The sequence below is a fragment of the Leucopleurus acutus genome, assembly GCF_964270905.1.
Source record: "Leucopleurus acutus genome assembly, chromosome: 3".
In the NCBI taxonomy this organism is placed as follows: Eukaryota; Metazoa; Chordata; class Mammalia; order Artiodactyla; family Delphinidae; genus Leucopleurus; species Leucopleurus acutus.
In genome coordinates this window covers 118,464,358-118,490,155 of record NC_139145.1, presented here as the reverse complement: position 1 = coordinate 118,490,155, position 25,798 = coordinate 118,464,358, and the positions used below count along the sequence as shown (strand labels likewise).

The 25,798-nt window shown below is 39.2% G+C and overlaps 1 protein-coding gene across 2 annotated transcripts in view; it reads left to right on the top strand.

The window, feature by feature from the left end:
• The window catches only part of ARHGEF28 (Rho guanine nucleotide exchange factor 28), a 256,291-nt gene that overhangs the window by 131,003 nt on the left and 99,490 nt on the right, over positions 1 to 25,798 (top strand). For both annotated transcript variants that reach the window (XM_082834982.1, XM_082834981.1), the window contains 4 exons: positions 11,963 to 12,084; positions 15,733 to 16,013; positions 20,891 to 21,098; positions 23,567 to 23,678. In XM_082834982.1, the coding sequence (XP_082691108.1) occupies positions 11,963 to 12,084; positions 15,733 to 16,013; positions 20,891 to 21,098; positions 23,567 to 23,678 (723 nt within the window). The remainder of the gene's footprint in view (positions 1 to 11,962; positions 12,085 to 15,732; positions 16,014 to 20,890; positions 21,099 to 23,566; positions 23,679 to 25,798) is intronic.

Here is a 25,798-nt window from a genome sequence, read left to right as displayed (position 1 = left end):
AATGAAAATAGTCATTTTTGGTAACTGCTCAGTCTTTTTAAGGAAAATATCTACTCTCTCAGATTTCTTCCTCCTCCTCTTCCTCCTTTCTTGCCAGGCTGGCATTGAATGTGACTTCCTGGTGAGGGTGGGGGGTAAGTTGGTGGTAGTGTGGAGGCGGCCCCAGGGTCCTCCTGGTCTCTGCTGCAGATCTGCTGACCTGAGCTCTTCCCTGAGGCACCATTGTTTTATTGAGTGTTCTGGCATCTGTGACCACAGTCCTGCAGCTGGATCCTCTCCCCGGTGTTGGTCGGGACCCAGGACTCTCCTTCACTGAGTTGGCCTCACCTTGGCTCTTACACTACAGAGACCTTGGAATCTCTGCCTCTGGCTGACACGCTTCCCTAAGAACATCTGGTACGGGGCCCTTTCCTCTGCACCATGGTGGGCCGGGCCTGTGGTCGGCCATGAGGACTCATCTCAGTCACTTCCTGTTCTTCTCAGAGGCCTGTGTGATATTGAGGATCCATTCTCGCCTCTCAGGCAACTGGGAACAGCCCAGGAATGCTGGCCCTGGCCCTGCTGCTTGCCCTTGCTCTCTCACCGAGGGTGCCTGGTGGTGGTTGTCCTTGTGATGGGGTGGGGCAGCCTGCAAGGTGACCTTCTTCAGAGTCCCGAATGGAAGGGAGAAAAGCCAGGCCACCCCCAGAGTAGCCCCCGACCTATCTCACACTGTTCCCTGCGGGCAGAGAAACCACGGGTCTTGTGCCTTTGGTCTCCGTTGCCCCTGCCAATGGAAAGCCCTGGTTAGGAATTGTAACAAATCTCCTATCCAGCTCTCATTCATGCTAACCTGCCCAGAGTTGCTCAGGCTAATGAAACAGTATTCAGGAACCAACCAGAAGTTGACGAGGAGAAAGGCAGAACAATTTGCAGCTGTGCCAGGCAGTGCTTGCCACTATTCACGTGTTCACTAATTCAAAATATTCTTTCACCCAAAATAAGTGAAAGGTATTTGAAAGCTGCTAACAGAGTAGATTTTAAAAGTTCTCATCACAAGAAAAAAAAAATTGTAACTCTGTGTGGTGATGGATGTTAACCAGACTTACTGTGATCATTTTGCAGCGTATACAAGTATTGAATCATTATGTCGTACATCTGAAACTAATGTTATGTGTCAATTATACCTCAAAAAAAAAAAAAAAGAATTTACATTTCAGTGGAGAAGTCTCTATTGTGCTGGTGGAGTTCCTTGTCTGCAGTAGAACTCAGTTACTTTGGGGGATATTAAGGGGGGCAAAACACATGGCTCTAGGGCTAGGTGCAGGAGAATTGGAGCTCTTGGTGACTTTTGAAGTGGGCACAATCATATTAATGTGCCTGTGTCTTTCCGTAAGGTTATGCAGGATTCGAATTACTCATAGGGTTTCTTGTGATGATAGCATACAGAAGCACTGCCTCATTAGTTTGCCCATATATTTTGTCTACAGTCACCTGAAGTGGTCTTGTCCACGTTCTGCCACTTTCTCTGAAGTCTTCACTTCTGTCCTGGTGTTTGTATAACGTGTTAGTTTCTTTCCCCTCAGCTTGCCCGTTTTTCCTTTCTGTAGACGAATTGGCTGCAGGCTTTGGAGAACTGCATCAAGAAGGAAAGGAATTGCTGATTAAATCGAATCATACCAAAGTCTACATACACACCACACATGACTGAACATCTCCTTGATAGCTTGGGGGTAGCAAGGGCAGAAGAAAGTTTACATATTTGAGTCCTCCTTTCTCAAACATAAACATATGTCCTCTTGAAGGCTACTTTGTGCTACTATAATTAGGAATGAGGACCTGGAAAGGGTTGGGAGAAAATTGTAGCTGTTCTCTGAGCCTGTATTTTCTTTCCCTCTCTTCCTTCTCTTTGCCCACCTCCCTCGGTGCCTCCAGTGTATTATGAAGGAAAAGGCTTGTTTTCTTCTTCAATATTTTTGATAATTAGGTCTCTCAAAACAGCAGAAAGGACTTCTTTTAGGATCTGATTTTAGAGTGCCAAGTTGTAACTTCTTGTTTCGAAGGAGTTTTAAACTGCGGATCTGAGGAAGAGAACTGGAGAAACAGCGCTCACATCCAGCACTTCTGGAGTCCGTTCACTTGGCCCTCAGCTGTTACTGTTGTGAACAGGACTGGCTGAGAGGCCTGATCTCATCCCACGGCTTACTTTCCTCTTTTTACAGGATCCTAGGAGGGTGAGTTGAGTTCTGAGCGTGAATTGGACATTTGGATCCACGTTCGAGCCACTGTAGTTTGGTAGACAAAGGTTCCCTGGGTTCTCCCAGACACATCTTGGTGTGAGCTAAAGTCTTCTGAGTAACATTAGCTTACACATGACCCACAGGAAATTCCTGAGCTGAGGCTAATCTTGGAATTTGGATGGATCTCCTTTGTAAAGTCCAGCTTAGAAGAGTAAGGCCAAGAGATGTTCCAGGCCAAGACTGATATCAGGAAAATCCTAGGGGAATTGTACAGGAAGAATAGGCAAGAAGAGAAGTGACAGTGTACCCTGACAATGTTCATTTTCTTTTGTGAGGGCAGGTTTGTTCTTTCCTCTAGAGCACACTCGGACCGTGGGGAGAAGGGACTATCTGTACATTTCAGAATTTGGCAAAGTGCTATTTGAATTTGGGAAATTGGGAGGTAGTGAGCTGCAACGAGAAAGGATGTCTCTGTCAGCGCTGTGTTGCGTTCTGCTTGTATCAGTTAATAACGTCTGAGCGTGATCACCCTCCTTGGACCAGAACTTTCTTATCTACAAAATGAACATAATAATACCTCCTGTGGTTTTGGAGAGTAAGGTTAGCAGATGAGCAAAAACAATACTAGGTACTCTTGGGTAAAACATTTCCAGCTAATATGTTTACATGTGTATTATCTGATACGGTTATTTACTGATAACCTGTTTTGCATGAGCCCCTACAGCCGTTCTTTGACAATAGGAGGCAAGTTTTTAAACCATGACTTGTTTTTTTTCCCCTTATTTTAGTTGTTAAAATGGTTATTAGAAATGTAGAAATTACAGACAGTAAAGTATTGAAAGTAAAAACCACCTGTGCTCCGTCGCCTAGAGATAGCAGATAACATCTTAGTGTATCTTCCCAGTTTTTTCCTGGTTATCTTGCATATTGCTGTGTGGGTAACCCAGATGACGTCGTGTATTTTCTGTTGCAGGCGTGTTTTCTCAGCAAGGCTCACATTGTCATATTCTGGCAGTAGATCTCCAGGGGCAGATAGCACAGGCCCAGGAAGTGAACGAATACACCAAGGCACAAGTCACACTGTAACCGGTTAATGAAACCTCCTAATGGGAAAATACCAGGCATTGCTCAAATACCATTTTCTTTGGCTCAAAATAGGATACTCAGTAACTCCCATTATTAAATAAAGTACTTTGAACTACCTAGCAGAGTACCTGCCTATCTAGAGCTGCCGTTTACTAGTAATGTGACCTTGGGAAGTTAATAAAACAGCACCAGAGTTTCCTAATCTGCAAAATGGAAATAACAAATAGTACAGCTTTTATTGGGTTGTTTTGGGAATCAAACGAGTTAATACATAAAAATCATACAGTGCCTGGCTCATAGGAAGTGCTATATTTGTGATAGCTATAATAGTAATATTAACCAGTATAAGTACCCAATATGGTACAGGTGTCCAATAGATGCTTACTCTTCAAGTACCTAATAGTTTGCTTCTACTCTTTCTCTTTTTTTTTCCTGATCATCTTCTTCCAGTACCTTTACTTTGCAAATCGGCCTGATCATCCCATTATTCCTTTAAAAGTAACCTACCTGCTATTTTATAAAGAGATTAAGAAGTAATATTCCTGGGCTACTGCTACAGAGGGTGTGTCGGATGGTGTCACACAGGAAGTGCTTAGCATCTGTGTGGTGGTTTGCCCGATGGGAGATTCTGTTTTCAGCTCAGACACCAACCAGGAATGTTACTTGTTCTAACAGCAGGGGCAAAATGAAACTCTCATCACTGAAATGTGGTAGACAACACAGTACAAAACACAGAGGTAACAGGCAAGAAGAGCCCAGAGAAGGAGGACAGCCTCGTGATTGGAGTCTTGGCAGGGGACCTCCTGGGGGATCGTCCATAATGACTGTAATTTGAGGATGTCAGAGATGGAGGCTGAGGGCCAGGTAGCATAGTGACTGGTAGTCAGTAGACAGTAAGTGTTGAAAAATAGAATGAATGAGTAAATGGGCGAATGAATGAGAGAAATAAGAAAGTGACACTCCCATCACAGCCTGAAGTAGCACAAGAACAGCTGGGCAACAAGAAAACCTTCAGAATTGGAGGAACGTTTACTAGACCAGAAGAGGATAGTTTCTTAGTTTTACCTGGTACAAAGTTTGTGTTCTTAATGAGAAAGTATTCACTCCTTTGGAGAATATTTATTGAGTATCTACTATGTACCTGACCTGGTTCTAGGCACTGGGGGAGTGAACAAAGCCTTCAAAGTCGTTCTTCTCCTGGAGGTTACATTCTAGTAGAAGGAATCAGACAATACACAATAAATGCATAATATGCTAGGTGATGTTATATGGTGTAGGAGAAAATAAGACAGGGCTTAGGGGGTTGCTATTTGCTAGATACATATAATGGTTAGGGAGAGCCTCTTTGATAACATGTGAGGAGAGAGCTGAAGAAAGTAAGGGAGGGAGCAAGGCATCTGAGGATCCAGGAGAAAAGCAGTCCCGGTAGAACAGCAGGTGTAAATGGCCTGAGGCACAGAACAGCAAGGCCAACCTGGAAAGAGGAAAATAGGCAGCAGACTTCAGAGAGGTTGGTTGAGGGTGGAGGAGGGGCAGGTTATGTAATTGAGATATTTTGGTTATAATAAGAAATAATATTTGTAATAAGAGCCTGCTGTCTAAAAAAATAATAATAATAATATTTGGTCTTCATCCTTAGAATGTCCCAAGTGCTGAAAGTGATACAGGTGCTTTTGTTATGTTAATGAGGTGACTTTCGACCAAAAAGGATGGGGGCTGAAGATTGAGTTCAATCACCAATGGCTAAGATTTAATCAATCATGCCTATTTAATGGAGCCCCCGCAGAACCCCAAATGGACTGGGTTTGGGGAGCTTCCCGTTGGTGAACACGTGGAAGTGCTGTGGGACTGGCCTGCTAGGAGAGGGCATAGAAGCTCATCGATCTTTCCCAGTACCTGGCCCTATATACTTCTTCCATCTGGCTGTTTCTGAGTTAGATCCTTTTAGAATAAACTGGTGATCTGGTAAATAAAGTGTTTATTTGAGGTCTCTGAGTCGGTCTAGCAAATTAATCAAAGCCGGGGAAGAAGTCGTGGGAACCTCGGAGTTTCAGCCAGTTGATCAGAAGTACTGGTGACTGAAGTCTGAAGTCCAAGGAGGGGCTTGTGGTAACCTCCAATCTGCAGCCAGTCAGAAGCACAGGTAACAACCTGAACCTGCAACTGACATCTGAAGTTGGTGGGGGGCGGTGGGCAGCTTGTAGGATTGAACCCTTAACCCGTGGAATCTGATGCTGTCTCCGGGTAGGTCGTGTCAGAGTTGAGTTGAGCTGTAGGATGCTCAGCTGGTGTCCAAGGATTGCTTGAGTGTGTGGGAAACTCCCCCCAATATTGGAATGGGGGCCCAGGCAAGTTCAGTTAGGCTCTGTAGGTTGTGCTAAAGCTTGGCTTTGACTCAGGGTGAGGTGGGAAGCCACTGGAGAACTGTGCAGAGGATGGCGTGATTTGATTTCCTCTGTGAAAGGAGTGCGTTGTCTACGCTGTGGAGACTAGGACAGAGGAGCAGGTGCAAGGTGACCGGTGAGGAGACAGTACCTTGTAATAGTCTTGGCAGGAAGGTGGTGGTGGTGTGCCCTGGGTGGTAGTGGAGGTGATGAGGAAAGGTCAGGTTCTGCATCTATTCAGTTGTGAGAGAGAACAGTCAGGGCAACTCCAAGAGTTGCTATTTATTGAGAGGAGCCAGTGTAGGAGGGAAAACGGAGAGTTGTGTTCGACACCTGTTGTGCTTAACCTGGCTTCTGCACAGCTCAGTGGAGATACCAAGGAGACAGTTGTATTCAGGGGAGAGGGCTGGGCTGGAGGTGAAAATTTGGGAGTCATCATTATATTATGGTACGTGATGCCACGTTTTCAGATGACCCGGGGAATGAGTGCAGAGAGAAAGAAAAGACGTTTGAGGATTAACCCTGGAGCACTGCAACTTGCCAAATCTAGAAGTCTAGGAAGACTGAGAAGGGAAGGCAGGAAGAGAGAGAGAGACAAAGGGGCAAAAGGGCGATCATCTGTATCGAAGGCTGCTGTAGGTCACACGAGGCATGAGGCCTGAGAACTGACTACCAGATTCTGTAATAGGAGGGGCAGTGGTGACCGTGATGGGCGTGGGTTCAGTGCAGTGCTGGGAATTGAACTCTAAAGTCAGCCTTACCTGTTTTTGTGGTGGTTAGTCATTCTAGGTTTAAAACAAAACTGAATGAATGAAAGAGAGAAAGGGACACACGTACACACAAGAGAGATCTGAACCGAGAGGCCCTTTCCTGCCTTTCATAGCGAGAGCTTGGCACCCAGAGTGGACCAGACCAGGTCAGCAACAGGTTTGCAGAAGGCTGCCTTAGCCGCGTTTGTTTATGTCTGGGTGTGGGTCTCTTACATAACCAGGCAAGTAGGCCACGTTTTCCCTTAGCTTCTTGAGGGAGAGTTGGATTTCATTAGAAATCAGGTTGCAGAGGCGGTAGGCTGGTCGCTGCTATTAACTGTTTCCTGCCAGAGTTGGGATAGGTGTAAATGTCAGAGAACGGGGAGGCATCTGCCTTTCCCTCTCCTCCTTACTAGTACTAATTCTCCTTCCTTCTCTGGGTGAAATGTATTTACTTTCAGTTGTCTCTCTTGTGTCACCTAACTAGAGCGTCTATTATAGCAAGGAAATGCTAATGAAAATTTCTCCTTCAGGGAGTCCCTGTAGAGTTCCGTATATCACATTACAGAGCAGTGAGAATAATGGGAGGGGGGAGAGATGGGGAATCCCCTCGGAGTTACTGTTTATCCTCTAAGCATTCTGCAGGGAGAACCTGGCCGGAGTCCACTTCATCATGTTAGAACATCGTAGTTTCTGAAATATTCCCTTTGTACTTGAGAAATGCTGTCTCTGATTGTCTGACTTTATGCTTTGTTCCTCCCACTCTTATCATCTCTCCCATTTCGTAAGGATCTCATTCTTACATCCTTGGAGGTAAATTTTATGGGCAGGTTGGCTTTGTTTTTTGGTTACTTTGTTCAGGATGGACTTTTCAAAGTTTCTTAACATTAGCTGAGTCTGAAATAAGAGTGAAAACGTTTTAAAAGCTCTTCGTGTAGTAAATGGAATGTTTTGTGCATTCCAGTTGCCTTGGGTTAATTTTAAATGTGAAAAGTTATAACCAAAGTTGAAATCTTTTTTTTTTAAGAAGCAAAACTACATGAAAGTATCAAAACTATACAACCTCATTTACTTGTATAATAATAGCAAGAATTTACATAGTGCTTACTTTGTGTCAGATTAAAATCCTTCTTTGTGTCAGATTGTGTTCTAGTCACTTAAGACGTTAAACAATTTAATCCATACAACAATTCTATGAGAGAGAAGTATTATCATTCCTATTTTATAGATCAGGTAATGGAGGTACAGAGAGGTTAGGTAACTTGCCCAAAGTCACCCAAGCTAATAGATGGTGGAATAGCGCTTTGAATCCAAGCATTCCAGGACCCTTGCTCTCAATTACTGCAATACATTGCTCTTCACTAATTTAAAATTGGCAGCTGGATGGGAGTTGAGTTTTAGTTACTTTTTTACCATGTCTGAAATATGGGTTTACCAAATATTAAAAATTCATACTATCAACAAAACTGTAAGATTAGATTTTGCTTAGCTTTTTGCTAAGACAAACTATTTACAAAACAGCATTCCTTTGAGACAAAGAGCTGGTTTTTTTATTGCAAATTAATTCTATATGGTCGTTGACGAAACACCTGAAGGACAGTTTTTTTTGGGCGGGGGGGGGGGGCAATACTTTTTCACTTAATTTGCTACTAAATGGTTACATATGGAAGTAATGAAATCCTATATCTTGAAACTCTTGAAAAGATCAGTTTTACTTTTTTTAATGAAACCGTTGTGCTTTTTCTTTGGGCTGAAACACAGTAGAGCATTAACCACTTTAATATACGTAGCTGATGTTTATTTGAAGGTACTTTTTAAGACTTACTTTCTTTCCACAATAAATCTTACTCTGCTGGTTTGAAGCCCGTTATTTGCAGTGACTAATGTTGAAGTTAATAAAGGAGTGGAAGTCTAGTAAGTCTGTGTCACCTTTTGGTTGCTGGTCTGTGTTCACTTTTAGATCCTATTATTTTTCGGTGCCTTTTGGCAAGTGGAAGCTGTGGATGCTCCAGAGAGTTATACTGCACAAGATTTGGGGGCCAGTTTTATAAATAGTTGCAATGAGTGACTCAGAAAATCTACATGGCAGGTTTGGGATGACAGATCTAGAGAGGAGGAAGATTTTCCCTTCTCTCTACTATCTTAAGATTTTGTACAGTTGTGTCCTCCCCCAACAAGACTTACTGTCATTACCTAAGTAACAGGATGAGAACAGGGTCTAGGCAAGTTATCCAAAGTGTAGGGTGAATTCTTCTGGGCATTGTTGATCTTGGAGATGGTGTCCCAGCCTAACACTAGATGACATTGAGTCACATAGTAAGGCAGGTATTTCCTTTTCCATTTTCTTTTGACCTTCTGATTCAAGGAGGAAGTCAGTTGGCACCATCGCCTCTTTAACACCTCTCAAATCCTTTAGACTCTTCCTTTATGACAGAGAAAAGGCCCTGTAGACTTTCAGCTTTGAGAGGAAACTGTGTTTAGTCAGAATGTAGTTTATTGTTTTGTGTTCCCTTGTTTTAGTATGTATAATTCCCTTCTGCTTTTGACAGGAAATACTGGCTTTCTGTTTACAGTGAGAATAAGGTATTTCTATGAAAATTAATTTTTTGTCAAAGGAAAATGGTGAGTCAATCTAAAAACTACTGGAGAATATAATATAGAGGTGATCTATAAATATGGCAAAACTGAATTTGGTGGAGGAATAACAAAATCTTGGGAAATACTGGTCTAATATCTGCTATGGTTAATTTTGTAGAGATCTACAGTCTCTTCTTTGAAACTCTTGGGACCATATTTGTTTTGGAATTCAGAATTTTCAGATCTTATTGGCATAGTGCTTATATATGATATGACTTGCATAGTATACACTAGGGCAGTGCCGTCATCTAGCGTGGTAGTATTTCTGCAACAAAATGTATGAATGTTCATACCAAGTGGGGTAAATAGGGATTCTCCAGGGCCCCATGTGAGTTCAGGTCAGGCCAACAAATATATTTTTGAACCAAACTTAAGAAAAAAGTTTTGATTTTCAGAGATATCTAGATTTCAAAATCACAGATAAGAGATTATAGATCTGTCTTTGTAAAAAAATTCCATCATTTTCTAAAACACTGATCAAATTAATCATGCAGAAAACAAATTAGACCCCAACTTGGTCCAAGTAACTCTACCATCTTTAAGTTTATTTAACTGCTTGTGAATGATCTCCTTATAGATTCTGATCTGCTATATTGGGCTAGGTAGATTTGTTTGTGGAAGAAAAAGTTGAATCCGAGTGACTTTTACCTGTGTATGTGAAAAAGGAAGTAGTTCGTCGTCCTGCTCATCCTGGAGATATGAGGGTCAGTGCTGAACACAGAACTTGCTCTCTTGGTAATTAAGAACTTGGATATTGGGTAACTGGCCAATACATTCACTGGTGCCAGAAAATTTGGAGTAATATTTCATCTAATTCTGTGTTCTTTTTTTTTTTTTTTTGCTGTACACGGGCCTCTCACTGTTGTGGCCTCTCCCGTTGCGGAGCATAGGCTCCGGACGCGCAGGCTCAGCAGCCATGGCTCACGGGCCCAGCCGCTCCGCGGCATGTGGGATCCTCCCGGACCGGGGCACGAACCCGCGTCCCCTGCATCGGCAGGCGGACTCTCAACCACTGCGCCACCAGGGAAGCTCTAGCTCTATGTTCTTAAAATCCATCAAATGTTTACAATTGTTTTGTTGAGTATACTGTTAGTTCTTAAGATAGTCTAGTTCTCAATGAAGTCTTAATTTAGCCATGATCAAAATGGTTAAAAAGGGGAAAGCAGAAACTAACACACCATTGTAAAGCAATTACACCCCAATAAAGATGTTAAAAAACAAAAAAGGTTAAAAAGGGGCACAACCAACCTCCCAAGCCAGCTGTTTTATAGTCTGTGAACTTAAGATGTTGTAGAGCAGTTAAGCTGGATTAATTACAGTTCAGAGGGCCATGTTGAGTTATTTATGATTGTTTTTCCAACATTCTGGAAAATGATAAATGACCAAGTATTTTCTTCAGAACACATTGGGCTTGTCAGATTCTTGATTTATACCTTTTAGAACATGCTTTTATTTTTTGTAATTAGAATGAAAATATATAGTAATTGATCATAAAAATTATACTTATGAAGTATTTATGGGCTTTGTATGTTATATTGCTAACTATTTAAATAAATTGATAAAACGAGACACTATAAACAATGTTTTCCTTTTACATTGTATATTTCCTCAAGAAGCTTAATTAAATCTCACTTGACTGTTCTGTGGGGAAGAGGTATACTTAGATGTAGAATCTGAGGCCTGGGCCATTTGGCTCATACATATTTGTACGTAAATTTTATAATGTCATCTAGGACTTTCCAGGAAAGAATAGAGTTTTTTACTCCTGTTACATTAGCGCAACAGTTATTAATGTTTTTGCATTTCTTGACTCATTCCCACAGGCTTACCTGGATTTTAAGCCATGGCATAAATAAGACAGGTGGTAGGATTAGTGCCATTTCTGATGGAATAGACATAACACTATCCCTTTTGTACCTACTCAAGAAAACGTACTGGAATGTCAGTGAGGGTGACGTTTGCTATGGGTATAACTTTCAGTCTACCCTAGTAAAGTCATTTACAGATATTAAGAATCTCTTATTAGTATAATATACTATGATTAGTATTACTAACCTTGTACCTCACACTGAAAACGGTAAAATCACCATTAATAATAACAAAACATAAAATATAATAGTGACTATTTATTGAGCAGTTGCTGAGTGCTAGGCATGTGTTAAGTGCTTTGCATATCTGAACTCATTTAATCCTTATAACTGCACTATGAAGAAAGCATAATAATTATCTGCTTTTACGGATGAGAAAACTCTGTAAAGGTATTTGGAGATCAAGTAAGTTAGCCCGAGTCACAAGAAATGAGGCATTCTGGCTCGACTGTGTTTTATTACCTTCAACTTTATGTTCCCCACAAATACAGTAACATCTCAACTCTCTGGGACTCAACTTGGAGCAACTTCATCTGTTTGGAACAAACCTGAGAACGTGGGAAGCAAGCAAAACCATTTCTGTAGTTGAAATAGGAGCAAAACTCTTTCTGAACGAGATTATGCGTATTCAGCAGGCAATGAACTGCTAGACTGTGTCCTATCTTCGGTCCCTGAGTAAAGGGTCTGGAGTCTGAACACTTCAATGGAGTCCGAGGCTCACAGTATGATCACGAATGCTTCCACATTATTAAGTGAAACGAGTTTTAGTTTAGTGTTAGGAATTGAAGGCTAAAAACCTAATTGATTTTTATGTGCATCTCTCATGATTGGAAAAATACTGCTTGAAATGGGCACATATTCGTTTATCTAGAACTATTCATTTGCAGTGTTGATCTTAATATGTGAAGACAGCAAAATGCCATCTTGATTTTTTTCTTGTGGTTTGATTAAGAAGGTAAAGCTTAACTGTAAAATAAATTCCTACTACTTTATTTGTCCTGTTTTCATTTTTCCTCTAGATCGTTCCTTTGATGTCCTCAAAAAATCCAAGCATCCCCCAACGTTCCTTGCTGCTGGCCGGCTTTCTGACATGCTGAATGGCGGTGATGAAGTCTATGCTAACTGCATGGTGATAGATCAGGTAGGGTGTGAGTGATGTTACTAGGGGGATCTGCCCTCTTTTCAAAACCTGAGCATGTGAGAAATACATTCCGCATCGCTGTGTTCCTCTGAAAATTTCCGCCTAAGCGCAGCCCAGGTGATGTTGCTGTGAAATCTCGCCATACGAGCATTTAATGTAGGTCCTTCCTTCAGAACACAGCACACCGTAGCTCCCACCGAGAAGCACCAGGAGTCTTAGGACACCGTTCAAGGAGAAGAGTGTGAGGGCTCATCCATGAGGCCAAAACTGGAAATGACATTTGGGAGACCAGTTTCTTCTCCGACCTGATTAAGCAGTATTCATATTCAAATCCAGCAAACACTGAGAGCCAGAGCTTGATGTCAGCCCCACGTGAAGCTGTCACACAAATTACTTGCTTAATCCTCACAACACACCTGTTAACGTGTACTTAGGTTATAGAGCCTTAATATTAAAACAGAATGGTGTCATGTTGTAGGGAAGCTGGAACCCTTTAGAGTTCTCCACCCATTCCCTGATACAGATTTGTGAGTTAAACCTCATACAGGCGGATGGTTGGAATGTGCATCTACGTATGGATTTATTCTTTGGTCTTTTCTCTAGCTCAGTGATCCTCAAATTTTAATATTTATAAAAATTAAAGTTTAGTTATAGATCTGAAAATTTCTGCACGCCCTAATTTATGAGAGACTTAAGGGAGTTTCAAGAGTAATTCTGACAGCACACAATTTCTGCTTTACCCCCTGGCTTTAAAACCTAATCCCTACATAAGAAACACTGTATAGATGTTCATTGAGCAATAATCTATTTTACCCTTTGTTGTTGTTATTGTTAGTGTGCATATATTGAGCCCTATTACTTACTGATGTTTTCTCTGATGTAAACTTTTTTCCTGTCTAGTAGGTCTCAAGTTCAGCCCATTGGTTGAATGTCTTTGCTTTTTCCTTTGGGTTATGAAACATTGCTACATTAAATGCGTAGTATAAATGGCATAGATCGGAATGATATTCAAAACGACAGAAGAACCAATAAATCAGAATGGACATCAGCTGTAAATAACTGGTATAGTTTTTTTTTGGTGTAAAGCAGCTGAATGTCAGCCCTAGTTATAGAAATCTAGGAGAGACACAGAGTTTAGGGCAAAGTGGGAGCTCTGGGGACAGTCTTTGAAGATACAAGGTAATTGGACTTACTCTGCTCTAGCCACATTCTGATTTTAATGGTTTTATTCTGTTGCCATATTTTCTCAGCGTTTAAATGAAATACATTTGAGTCCATATATATATATATATATATATATATATGTTTTTTTTTTTTTTTTTTTTTCGTTCTGAACCTCAGTGAATACTACAGCACTTCCATCTACTTCAAGTAGTTAAAATTATACTTGACTGGACATTATGTGGAGGCAAACTGTGTCTTTATATGTTCTAAAATACATTAAAAATGCAAAACTTCCCAAACCAAAGATGAAGTTAGGATACAATTTCTGTTTGGAAATACTTTGAGTGAGAGAAATATTGCTTTAATAATGTGAATCATACATTTAAAGAGAATACGAACAGCCTGATTGATAAACTGAAATGAGGAAGAGGATTGCTGAATTTGTGCCATGAAAACAAAACTCAAAATCTGGATACAAATCACAAAGTTCACTATATCGGTGTAGCATAGTTACATCATTTCTTTTACTGTTCCTGTGTCCATTTGAATAGCAAGGACAAAATGACGAGTCCAAAATCTGCATATCAAAAATAATTTCTAGCAATATCTGGAAAGAATTTTATCTAATTTTCTTCATCTCCTTCAACCTGGCACAGAAGCCTGAAAAGATTGCTAGCTTGTTTATGATGTTTTCCGTAAATTTTCAAGGTTATCAGCCTATCTAATGAGGAAACTCACATGACAAAAACTACTTTGAAAATTACTCTGTCAGGTAAACTACTTTGAAAAAACATTAATTTGGACATCATTTCAAGTCTACATAATTCAGTACAAAGAATCCCTGTCTACTCTTTATCAAAAAAACTCCAAATTTTACCATATTTTACTCTATTATTCTAAGTATGTGTTGTGTGTATGTACATGCAAATGCTTATGATATGTATATAAATAGTAAACATTTGGGAGTAAATTGAAAATACGGTGTCCCGTTACCCCTCAATCTTTCATGGTGTATTTTCCTAAAAGCATGGATATTCTCTTACTTAAGCACATATGGTTACCAAAATCAGGAAGTCATCATTGACACAGTACTATTAGCTGTCTACAGACCTTATTCAATTTTAGTCAATTGTCCCAATAATGTTCCTTGTAGCAAAAGAAAATTCAATAACATATCTTGCATTTAGTTGTTGTGTCTCTTCAGTCTCCTTTAAGCTGGGACAGTTCCTTAGTCTTTGTCTTTTATGACATTGATAGTTTTGAAGAATACAGACCAGGTTGTTGTTTGTTTTCTTATTTTGTTTTTTGCTATACTGTCCTTTAATTTTGGTTTGACTTATATTTCCTTATGATTAGATTCAGGTTATGTGTGATTGGCAGGAATATTACAGAGGTGATGTCATGTTCTTCTCAGTGCATTGTATCAGGAGGCACATGACAATAATTTGTCCCATTACTGGTGATATCTTTGATCTACCAAGTTTCTTTTCAGTAAAATTACTATTTTTTTAAAAAAATTATTGTGTATCTTGTGAGGAGTTAGTTTGAGTCTTTGTACATATCCAGTTACTGATTTGACTCTCACTCACTAGCATTCCTTGATTGTTTTTGCCTTAGTAAATTATTATTATGATGGTGGTTGATTTAGGGCCCTGCATTTCCCCCTTTGCTTCTTTTCCCCTTCAGTGTCTTATTTCTAAATGGTGTTACTGTCTTCGTTTTTACTGTCTTCTCCCCCAGAAGTGATGCCTTTTGATGACCACCACCTCAGATCACCAGTACTTTTAAGCCCCTTCCTTAGAGCAAGCGCTTTGATCGACCGGGATTTTTTTTTTCACACGGTCCAGAGGAAGCTGTACTTTCTCTTCCTGGTGATGATTTTAGATCAGTCTTAGGCCCTGCACTAGCTCCCTGCTCTCCCTACCATGCAGATTTTTCCAGACTGCCCTTACTCTATGCAAAGGCTTATGGCAAGTATATGACAGGTTTCTTGCTGAGATTTGATGTTTATTATTTACAGGTAATTTAAAGTTTGGGGCATTGTCTGTCTTCTAGTTATGCTAAATCCATATGTCTTATGTAGCTTTATTTGGTTTTCTTTTTGTTTGGGAGACTCAGATTTATGTGACCACCACTAACTTAGTTACCCAGATTGCTATAAACTATTTTATAAGCTAAAATGCCTACTCTTTAGTTTTTCTCTTAGGTATTTAAAACATTTCCCCTCTTTTGAGTCAGTGGTTCATAAAATGCTAAAAGCATAGTCAGTTTCTGGTTTTGTAATAAAGTTTATAAAATGTTCAGTCTTCATCCTTTTGTGAATTATGGGATAGCAACCATGTGAACAAAAATATATCATGTAAGAATTCTCTGCTTACATAAAGCAAAACAAGAACAAACAAAAAAGGATAAATAAGTTGGAAGGTTTTTAAATTATGAAAACTTTATTCTTTGCTCAGCAACTATTTTTCTTTCAACTACCAGGTTGGTGATTTGGATATTAACTATATTAATATAGAGGGAATCACTGAAAACACTTGCCTTGAATCCATGGACTCTACTCTGGGGCCTCAGAACAGCAAGCCCATCCTTCCTACTGAAACCAGCGCTGGCACGTACCCCCCAAATGAGAACACAGAAGTCCCATCACACACCGAAGCCCAACCGTCTTTGATGTCACCATCTAGTTCATACGCTTCCAGTTTGAATCTTTCTTTTGGTCTTCATGGATTTGAAAAGGAACAAAGTCATCTAAAGAAAAGAAGGTAAGGTACTACATTCTAGAGGGAAAATGTAGAAAATCAAAGAACCTTGTAGCAGGACTTAGAAAATTCTATTTTCTTATTGTTATTGTCCCCACCATTTTTATTTCTACATCAAAATTTGCCCCCTTTTAGGTTCTTATATTCCTCGACTTGAAAGTAAGATGCATAAGAAAAGTGACAAAAATATAAAAGAGGAAAACCACGAGATACCACTTAATACTTACTAGATAAGCAGAAATTTTAAAGTGTAACACCATATTTTGGTGAAAATGCATACAATAGAAACTCCTGTGTACAGTTCATAGGAGTGAAAATTGTATAATAACTTTGGAAAACACTTTGGCATTTCCTTATAAAGTTGCATACGCATATATGTTATGACCCAGCAGTTTTACTTCTGTGTCCTAAGAGACATATGTAAGACTATTTATTGCAGTAGGAAATAGCCCAAATGGTGGGGAATGAATAGATAAATTACACTATAGTTACACAATGTAATACCGTACTATAGTGAATATGAATTAACTACGACTACATCTACATGCATAATCATATGCAACTTAGAAACATGAAGTGGAACAAAAAAGGAGCCACAAAATACTTCAGTTAGATTTCACTTTTATAAAATGCAAAAGCAAACAATCTGTTAATATAGGGCATGTATAATGTGCTTCAGCAATAAAGAAATCACAAATGAGAATGAAGAGGATAAAAATCCCCCAATTTAAGATAGTTGTAACATTGAGTAGGCAATGTAGAGAATGAGAAGGAATAAAACAATGGTGTGGCCAATGTTCGTTTCAAGTTGAGTGGGCTCATGGGTGTTTGTTTTATTTTTATGCTCTGTAACTTATAGTTACCTTACACTGTTTCTTGTATGTGTAAAAATGTCACTAAAACAATAGTTTTATTGTATAGGATATGACTGTACATATTTATATATATGTGTGTGTGTATGTGTGTGTGTGACCCTGTACCTTTGTATTCACGTCTTATCCATTCATACTGTTGTCTGTTTTCTTTAGGGAATATGCCCATTTTTACTGGTTTCGTTTTATCCTTCTCTCTACTTTCCTTAGGAAATAGCTTGTTTTCTCCTCATGCCTTAGACCTCTGATTATATGTCTAGTTTTACACATAAAATTATGAATCAAAATGAAAATAGAATGCACACACATATGTGTGTATATAAATATTTATCTGAATGAACATTCTACAGAGGCTTAATCAGAAAGGAGTCAAAGGGAGGGGAAGCAGCAGTCACTGAGTGCCAATCACTGGGCTCCACTTTGCACTGATATACAATAACTTGAGGTTATAAAACTTTAACAGATATCGGTACCAAGAGTAATGTCTGGTGCATAAATAATAAAAGGTTTTCTCTAGATTTTTATTGTGTGAAGTATGGTTTTAAAGATACTTGCATGGTCATGGCTGCAAATTGAACTGATGGGACATTTTGGGCTCTCCACAAATCTGCTTGGGACAAGAGGCTGACGGTCAAGGCAAGATTCTCCAGAGCTCTGCAGAGACAGATTGAACCATGTGATTAATGCATTCTGGCAGGATCTTTAAGATCTGTTGAGTTTGTGACCCAGATCTCAAGAGGTGAATAAGCTCTTTATAGGAGCTTCTCTAGCGAAAAGGAGGAAAAGCCACAGATGGGCTCTCTGTACTGTATATGCAAATATTCACAGGATATCTAAATTGTATCTTCTGATCATGGTCTTCTCTGGGACATTTAAACATCTCACTGCTGCAGATGGATTTGAATATAAGAAAAACTGTCCAGTTTGAGTAAAGGTAATTTGAAGCCTCTGTAAAAATGTCATAGCTCAGGTTGGGGGGGAGGGAATAAGGAGAGGATGATGATGTCTTATGAGAAAATGGTCCCTTCTGAATTTACCTCCTGTACATTCCATCTCCTCTGAAAAATAAAGGAATGAGGAGAAAGGACTTGAGTTCCCCAGAAAGCTCCATCTTGGCCCTGGCATGGCCGTGGGACCCTCCCTTCAGTGGGTGTCATGGTGGAAGACAAGGAACAATTGATAATGAACCCAAAGTGAAATGCACCCAGTTCATTAATAAGTGAATTTATTCCCAGAGGCTGGGAACTTCTCATGAAGGAGAAATTTTGGGGCTCACAATAAAAACTGAGGGGAGAATAAGCAATGCAACATTTATTTTTAAAAATTATGTAACAAAAATTTGGTGATAAAAGACAAGTGTTTGTTTTAAAACTTACATCTTTTAAACCTTTTTTGTCTTACAAAGAATTCTTGAAAGAAGAAAAGAATTTCTTTTTCGTTTTAAAAAGAAATCCTTGTAATACCATGAACCTTCCCCTCACACACACACATAAAATTTAAACAAATGTTACATTCCACATGTTATTTTATATATTCTGCTTTTTTCTATTCTATACTATTTGAAAAGAAAATGCTGGTCACAACCTATTGAATCTATTTCATATCCCACTAATGGGGTTTTGAAAAATGGTTATAAAATGAGAAACCTAGAGGTAATCCTGAAGAATATTATTATTCTAAATAATATTATTTGATACCAAATATCTTAGTTTAATAGCTTAGCAAAGGAAAATAGAAGCCCAGTTTGAATGAATAGAAAAAGGAATGTTTTAAAGTATACTATAAAGAATAAAATAAAATACTTCTAGGGTGTATTCATAGTGATGGAGAAATGCTGTATATAACTGGAGAGGCTTGTGTTAAAACACGATATTCTCGTAGGCAGCCAACCACTTGAACTAATTTTCATTAGTATGGCGATCACAAGTTGAAAGACAAATGCAGAGGCACAAGACATCAGCAAATCTCCCCTCCACTCCCACCCCGGGTCTCTTTCTGATCATCACTGAACTAAGGAACCTATATAGCACCTTAAAATACTTGTAGTTACATTACTGTAATACTCAACGCATCAGCATTTACCAGAAAGGTTTTCTTAACTAAGCTTTAGTTTTTTTTTTTTTTTATGAGAAATAACTTTATGCTCTCCACCATCTTTAGGAGTTGAATTAAAGTGTGAAGTCCACCTCCAATTTGTCCTCTCCTCCTCAAGGTCAAGGTGGAGGCCCTCAATGAGTTCTCCAAGGAGAAAACCCCACGTTGGAAATCCTCAGTGGTGACGATCATGGCCTTTACTGCTGGGTTTGCTGGTGCCCAGGAGGGACCCTGAAATAGCTCAAGGATTAGAGATGAGTCTGAGTATTTGGATTAGAGACATATATGGTAGGATCTCTGTTCCAAATGCCATATAATTTATTAAGTTGAGATTCAGTGGCCATTAAATAGCCTATGGTTTTTTAAGGAAAATAACCAAATTTGAAGTCTGTTTCTGGTTCTTTGTGTTTCAAAATCAAGATGGTTTATTGTGTTGTTATTAAAATTTTAACTCCAGAATTGTAACAACCAAAGAAAAAATACATTTAAAAATGCACTGTGCATTAACATGCCTGTGGAAGCCCTCAGCCTCAAAGTTTGAGTGGTTTAAAATGTAGATGGATGGGGCTTCCCTGCTGGCGCAGTGGTTAAGAGTCCTCCTGCCGATGCAGGGGACGCGGGTTCGTGCCCCGGTCTGGGAGGATCCCACATGCCGCAGAACGGCTGGGCCCGTGAGCCAAGGCCGCTGAGCCTGCGGGTCCGGAGCCTGTGCTCCGCAACGGGAGAGGCCACAACAGTGAGAGGCCCCCATACCGAAAAAAAAAAAAAAAAAAAAATGTAGATGGATGGAAGGAGCCAGGAATGTGCAAGGTCAAATTCTTGCCTTTTAATTTTATGGTTATCAAAGTTAAATGAGGAAAGAAAAGCAGTAGATAAGCAGAATCACCACCTGTTTCTGACATGTAAGTTTCATGGGAATCATTTTTTTAAATCTCTAAAAATGATAATTGAATGTGACATATTTGGAACCTCACTTGACTCGTGCCTGACCCGTTTCTTGACACCAACTCTGGGATGAGATCTTTGCACATCTCTCCTTGTTGTCTTAAGTGTGCCTCCACCCTCCTGTGTTGTCCAGGGGTGAAAGAGGGAATGCCACGTGGTATTTTTCACATGCAAATTGCCCCAAAGGCCCTCCCCTGCCCCCCCACCTCCCCCACCCCCACCCCCCACCCCCGACAGCTCAGTGGCTCTGTTTTGTCTGTGTTTTTAATATTTGAAGGGTAGCTATTTGGGGCTTGTAATAATTATATTTACAAAGCAAAAATTGTGAGGATAGTACTAACTTGAACCAGCTTTCGTTTCTTAGAGCACTTGAAGTGGCTTTTGCTAGGTTGAAATGTTCATTTGGGGAAACATAAAATCTTGTTTAAAAAGAGGCTATTTGGGGGGAGAAAAAAACAATAAAAATCACTTAAGCATGAATTTTGTTAGCTATTAAACGGGTGCCCATTGCAGCTGACGCCAATGAGAAAATCTGAATTCAGAGAAATAGAAACCCATGGCTCGGGACTTCCCAGTGGCACAGTGGTTAAGAATCCGCCTGCCAGTGCAGGGGACACAGGTTTGAGTCCTGGTCCGGGAAGATCCCACATGCTATGGAGCAACTAAGTCTGTGCGCCACAACTACTGAGCCTGCGCTCTAGAGCCCGTGAGCTACAACTACTGAGCCTGCATGCCACAACTACTGAAGCCAGCACGCCTAGAGCCTGTGCTCCACAGCAAGAGAAGCCACTGCAGTGAGAAGCCCGTGCACCACAAGGAAGAGTAGCCCCCGCTCGCTGCAACTAGAGAAAGCCCACGTGCAGCAACAAAGACCCAACGCAGCACCCCCCCCCCCAAAAAAAAGAAAGAAACCCATGGCTCTGTCTTACTTGGTGATTTAGTTGTTTGTTTACTTTGTGCTCCATCCAGTTCCAGCCTTGATGCCCTGGATGCTGACAGTGAAGGAGAGGGGCATTCCGAGCGGTCGCGCATTTGCTACACTCCAGTGTCTCAGAGTTCCTCGAGAACTGGCATTCCTAGTGGGGATGAATTGGACTCTTTTGAGACCAACACTGAACCAGATTTTAATATCTCCAGGACTGAATCACTTTCTTTATCAAGTAGCCTGCAGCTGAAGGTATTCTTATTGGTATTAATTTGGTTTATCGTAAGCCTGAAAAATATGTTGTCTAAATCCACCCATCTCTGAAAGACAAATTATGTTATGGTCAGATGTGTAAACTTTTTTTTTTTTGAAGACCCGTGAGCTGCCTGAGCTTGCCTTTTTACTCTCTCCCACTCTAATGTGTATAGTCCTTACTTACAATGGCTGATTTGTTTTCACGAATCACCACCAATAAAGTAATCTTTCACATACTTGGAAAATTTTACCATTTTATACTGTGATTTCTGCCATCACCCCTTAAGCAATGGGAGAAAAGCTGGTAGTATGAAGTGAGTTTAAGTGATCAAACTTGTTTTGCACACATAAAATTTTAGTTGGCACTGGTGTTAAGGTAAATAATATTGCTAAGGCAGAGGTGACATTTGTTGAGCGTTCCTGGCTGCAAGGACTCATCTGGAACACCAGATGTCTCCTTTGTCAGTTTTTCCATAGGAGACAGCTTTTCTGTCATTGGCATTTTTGCATTGGAATTTCATTTTGTTGTGGTTTTTAAAAAGACTAAACTCTTCCAGTCTTGCAGAGGAAGCCCTTTTCTGTTTGGACCTATGTTTTCTTTTTGATTTCTGTTGTCCACTTGCTTTCTTTTTCAATCGAGTTTACTACTATAAAACAATGTGTGCTGTGCCCAGACGTCTCATACCACAAACATATGGTGGCTATGGTAATGCTTTATTTTTGTAGTGTTCTCTACAATATACAAAACATGCTTTTATATAAAATGTTTAATTTTCTCATAGCTCACCTAGGATATAAGGGAGTACTTTTATTTTAATTTTTGATCAGTTGAAGTTCTGGAGAGATTAGATGTCCACATTGCCCAAGCTTGGTGATAGAGTCAGAACTCAAATCTAGGCCTCCTGACCCCGGATCCTGAATCCTCTTCCCTCAGCTCTGAGTTCTGTGGAGCTGTCATAATCTTCTGAACCTAAAGGTCATGTGATATTTCTGGATAATAAGAAATAGGTATTGTTGTTAATGTAGCTCTTCTCAGATTTGCATTTTGAATGGAACTGTGAAAAATTCATCATTACTTGGAATGAAAAGTAATTCTTTGTGAAACAGTTCCATGCTGTTCACTTTTAAGAAGAATCTGTCCTATAAAATATGTCTTGCCTTGCCTCTGTAATTACCCTGTGTAACTTTTTGCCAAAGAATTCTGGATAATTTTCAAAGTCCTGTTATGAAAAATGATTACCATGCATGACTTAAAGGCAGAGGGTGGTACTTGGCTAGGGCCCTTTGTGGCCAACTCACTGTTAGGGTTATAGGACAACTCGGGTTGGCCTTTCTGACATCCAGGCCCACTGGGTCTTTCCCAATAAGTAAGTCAGGGAGCCATGGCTTAAGACCTTTTGAAGCAGGATCAGGCTTCTGTTTTCAACTTTCCTCCAGGCTCTTCAACTAAACCGTAAGCCTAGGGCAACCATGTGCTTTCACTTAGGGAGAAGAGAACAGTGCTTGTGAGAAGGACAGTTGCTGATGGCTTAAGTTTAGTAACACATTTTGCACCACTTTCTTTCACCTGTAACCTTAAGTGGTATCTTAAAAATGGATGGGGGTGGGCATCAATCCTAAGGCCACTAGGCCTCTGTTGGATGGGATTTGGGTGCCATAAATGGCTTTGGTGGCGTTCTATTGTGTATTCATTTAAATTTTCTAGAACATGTAAGAAAAGCATTTTTTAAATTATCTATCCAGCTTGCATTTTTCATGTATGTTGCCAACATAATAATAGAAATAATAGGTACTTGGGAAAACAGGAAAAAAATAGCAGGTCATTTAAAAGAAATAAAGTTGAAATATATAAATAAGTGATAATTCAAGCAAAATCCCAGGAAGTGCTGGATGGAAGGTCTGTTGAAAGATGAGCACAGACTAGAAGGATTTGTGTAATGACCTGATGCATTCTTTCCTGGAGGCTGCAGCTAACATTACAAACTTAAATAGCCATTAGGAACTTTTAAAAATTTGTCATTTTAGGTGACTGTTCCTCTACCTTTCAAATAATTATGTATAGAGATCTCAGTTAATATGGAATTTTGCTTAAATGCTACAGTTTAAAGTAACAAAAATAAGTGACAACTCGGGTTAAAAAAAAAAGTCAAACTCGTTGAATACGCAGAGAAAGTCATGTGACTTGATTTTTCACTTTTAACCAACATGGTTGGGATGTCATGATTGTATCCTAAAGTATATAGGAAATACAGAAACTATTCCCAAAAGCTCAAGTTTACTAAAGCATTAAAAAGACAATAACATTTTTTAAGTTGTGAGAGGCAAACAGAAATAAATCATTAATAAGATTACCTCAGAAATGTTCAAGTTGAATCCTTTTTTTAAAGGTTCTGATTTTGATGATGAACACATACTTTCAAGTCTTCCATAGAATTTTTTTTAAACTTCGTTATGATTTCTTTTAGGAATCATTGTTTTCTGGAGTCCGCTCACGTTCTTATTCCTGCTCATCACCCAAAATTTCTTTAGGAAAAACTCGATTGATCCGTGACTTTACAGTGTGCAATTCAGCTGAAGGTAAGCATTAGTTACCATTTGGCTGTGAAAGCATTCTTTTCTAGAGTGGATTTTCAGTTAGTAAAAGTGCATAAAGTATGTAAGAGCAGCAGGCTAGTATTTTCAATTTCATTTTCACTATTGATTTTTCTAAGCTTAGCAAAATCCTTTTCTCATTGGATATCAGACAAGGTATAAATTTGATTTTGATGAAATCACAGATGTGTACACACCTCTCTGTTGCCTTATTTTTTTTGAATAAAATGTTTTCCTCAAGGACAGTGTAAACTATGATTTATTCTAGGTTCTTTATTGTGAGGGCTTTAGAGAATTTTATTTAAGGAAGTTATAAAAGTTACTTTTGTCCTACATATAAATTGCTGAAATAATCCAATTCCTCACAGTTGCAAAAGCATTGCAAAATGGATTGTCTTCATTTCTTTATTTAACAAGGGACTTAAGAAAGTTAAAATAACAGAACATACTTGAAACACAAGTAAATATATCTCAAACATTTTTTTTTGTGGCCTATGTAAGCAATCAGAAATACAACTTTTATATAATAAAATTTTAATTGAAATATAGTATACCTACAGAAAGGGGTGCATGTTATAAGCATGTAGCTTGATGAATTTTCAAAAGTGAATTGAGATCAATAAATAGAACAATTGTGGCAACTCAGAGCTGCCCTTGTAGCCCTTCTTAGCCGCTACCCCAATTTTCAACTTAATTCTGGAATGTAATTATTTAACACTTTCTGTGTACCATTTGTTCTGTAATAATTACATTTAAAGCTGTATTTGGAAGTGTTAATGTCAATCTGTAATACATAGCATTATAACAAATTTTTTGTCAATGTATTAGGTAATGCCTTTTTTTGTCTGTTATCCTTAAGAGCCTTAGAAGACTCAGAAAGTGAGAGATGTGCTTAAGTTTTCCCAATTTCCCAGCATAGAATATTTAAAATAGGATTTATTTTACTCCTTCTTTTCCTTTCCTTTTTTCTTATTCTTGCTTTGTTACATTGCCATTCTTTTGCATCCTTATGCCATGTGGAACAACAGTGAAAGCATAATCTTTGTGCTTGGACCTGCCATCCTAAAGCAATGTCTAATGTATGGAGATGTTCAATCAATATTTGTTGAATGAATGTAGCAGACAAAATACATAAAATACAAAAGAAGTGCTACAAGGCATTTTTTTTTTTCCTTTTTCTTTCTGGGATGTCTTTTTGGAGAATGAGAAAACAGGACTGATAATAAATGTCAGTTTTGATGTTTAGAATGGGAAGATGGAGAGAAGGGACCAAGAGAAAGAAAGGAGACAACTACCTTGAGGGGACAGGAGTAGAAGAGGATTGAATTTGCCCTGGATGTTTTTTCAATACCATAAGTCTTTCTAGGATCTCCAGGTCTCCCTAACCTTAGTTTAGGTTGGGATTCCTTTTAATGGCAGCTTTGACACCTTTTCACTGATAGTCTTAGAGATGGTGAATTAACTTTGTACTGTAACTATTTGGAAAACACTTTTAAGTCTTCTGTGCAGTGTGCAAAATGGTGCCTTTGCCTTTATATCTGTAGTATCTCTGATTATTAAATTCCGACAGTTCTGATGTTTGAAATCTCAGACGACTGAGAGAAAAATGGATAGTTTATAAGGGGAAAGAGCCCTGATTTATGAATTCTTTAATGAATAAGGGAGGGTATTTTTGCTTTACATACATTCCTTAAATCTTCGCATTTGAATTAGAAAGAATAAAAAGCTGAAATCAATTCCTTTGTTTTTTCTGTGAATAAAAGCTTGTCTTTAGACAGTATGTTTGAAAATAGGGCTATTGGATGAAGTTTGACACTCTCCAGGAGGTAAGTATTACAAACAGGCAATTTAGGTTGAGGCGACACACTAAATGTACAAAAATTCCAATGGATATTCCTCTATGGTAGCAAACATTTGGATTGGTATCATTTAGGTCAGTCAAAATCATAGGACTGTGAAGAATAAATTAGCTCTTAAGGAAGAAAAAATAATTTTAACTGTGTGTGTGTGATCAAAGCACAGGTGTGAAAGCTTGACTACTTCAAAGATGTATTCTAATGTTTCATTGTTTAATCTGCTTAATCAGAGGTAAATTGACATTTGTG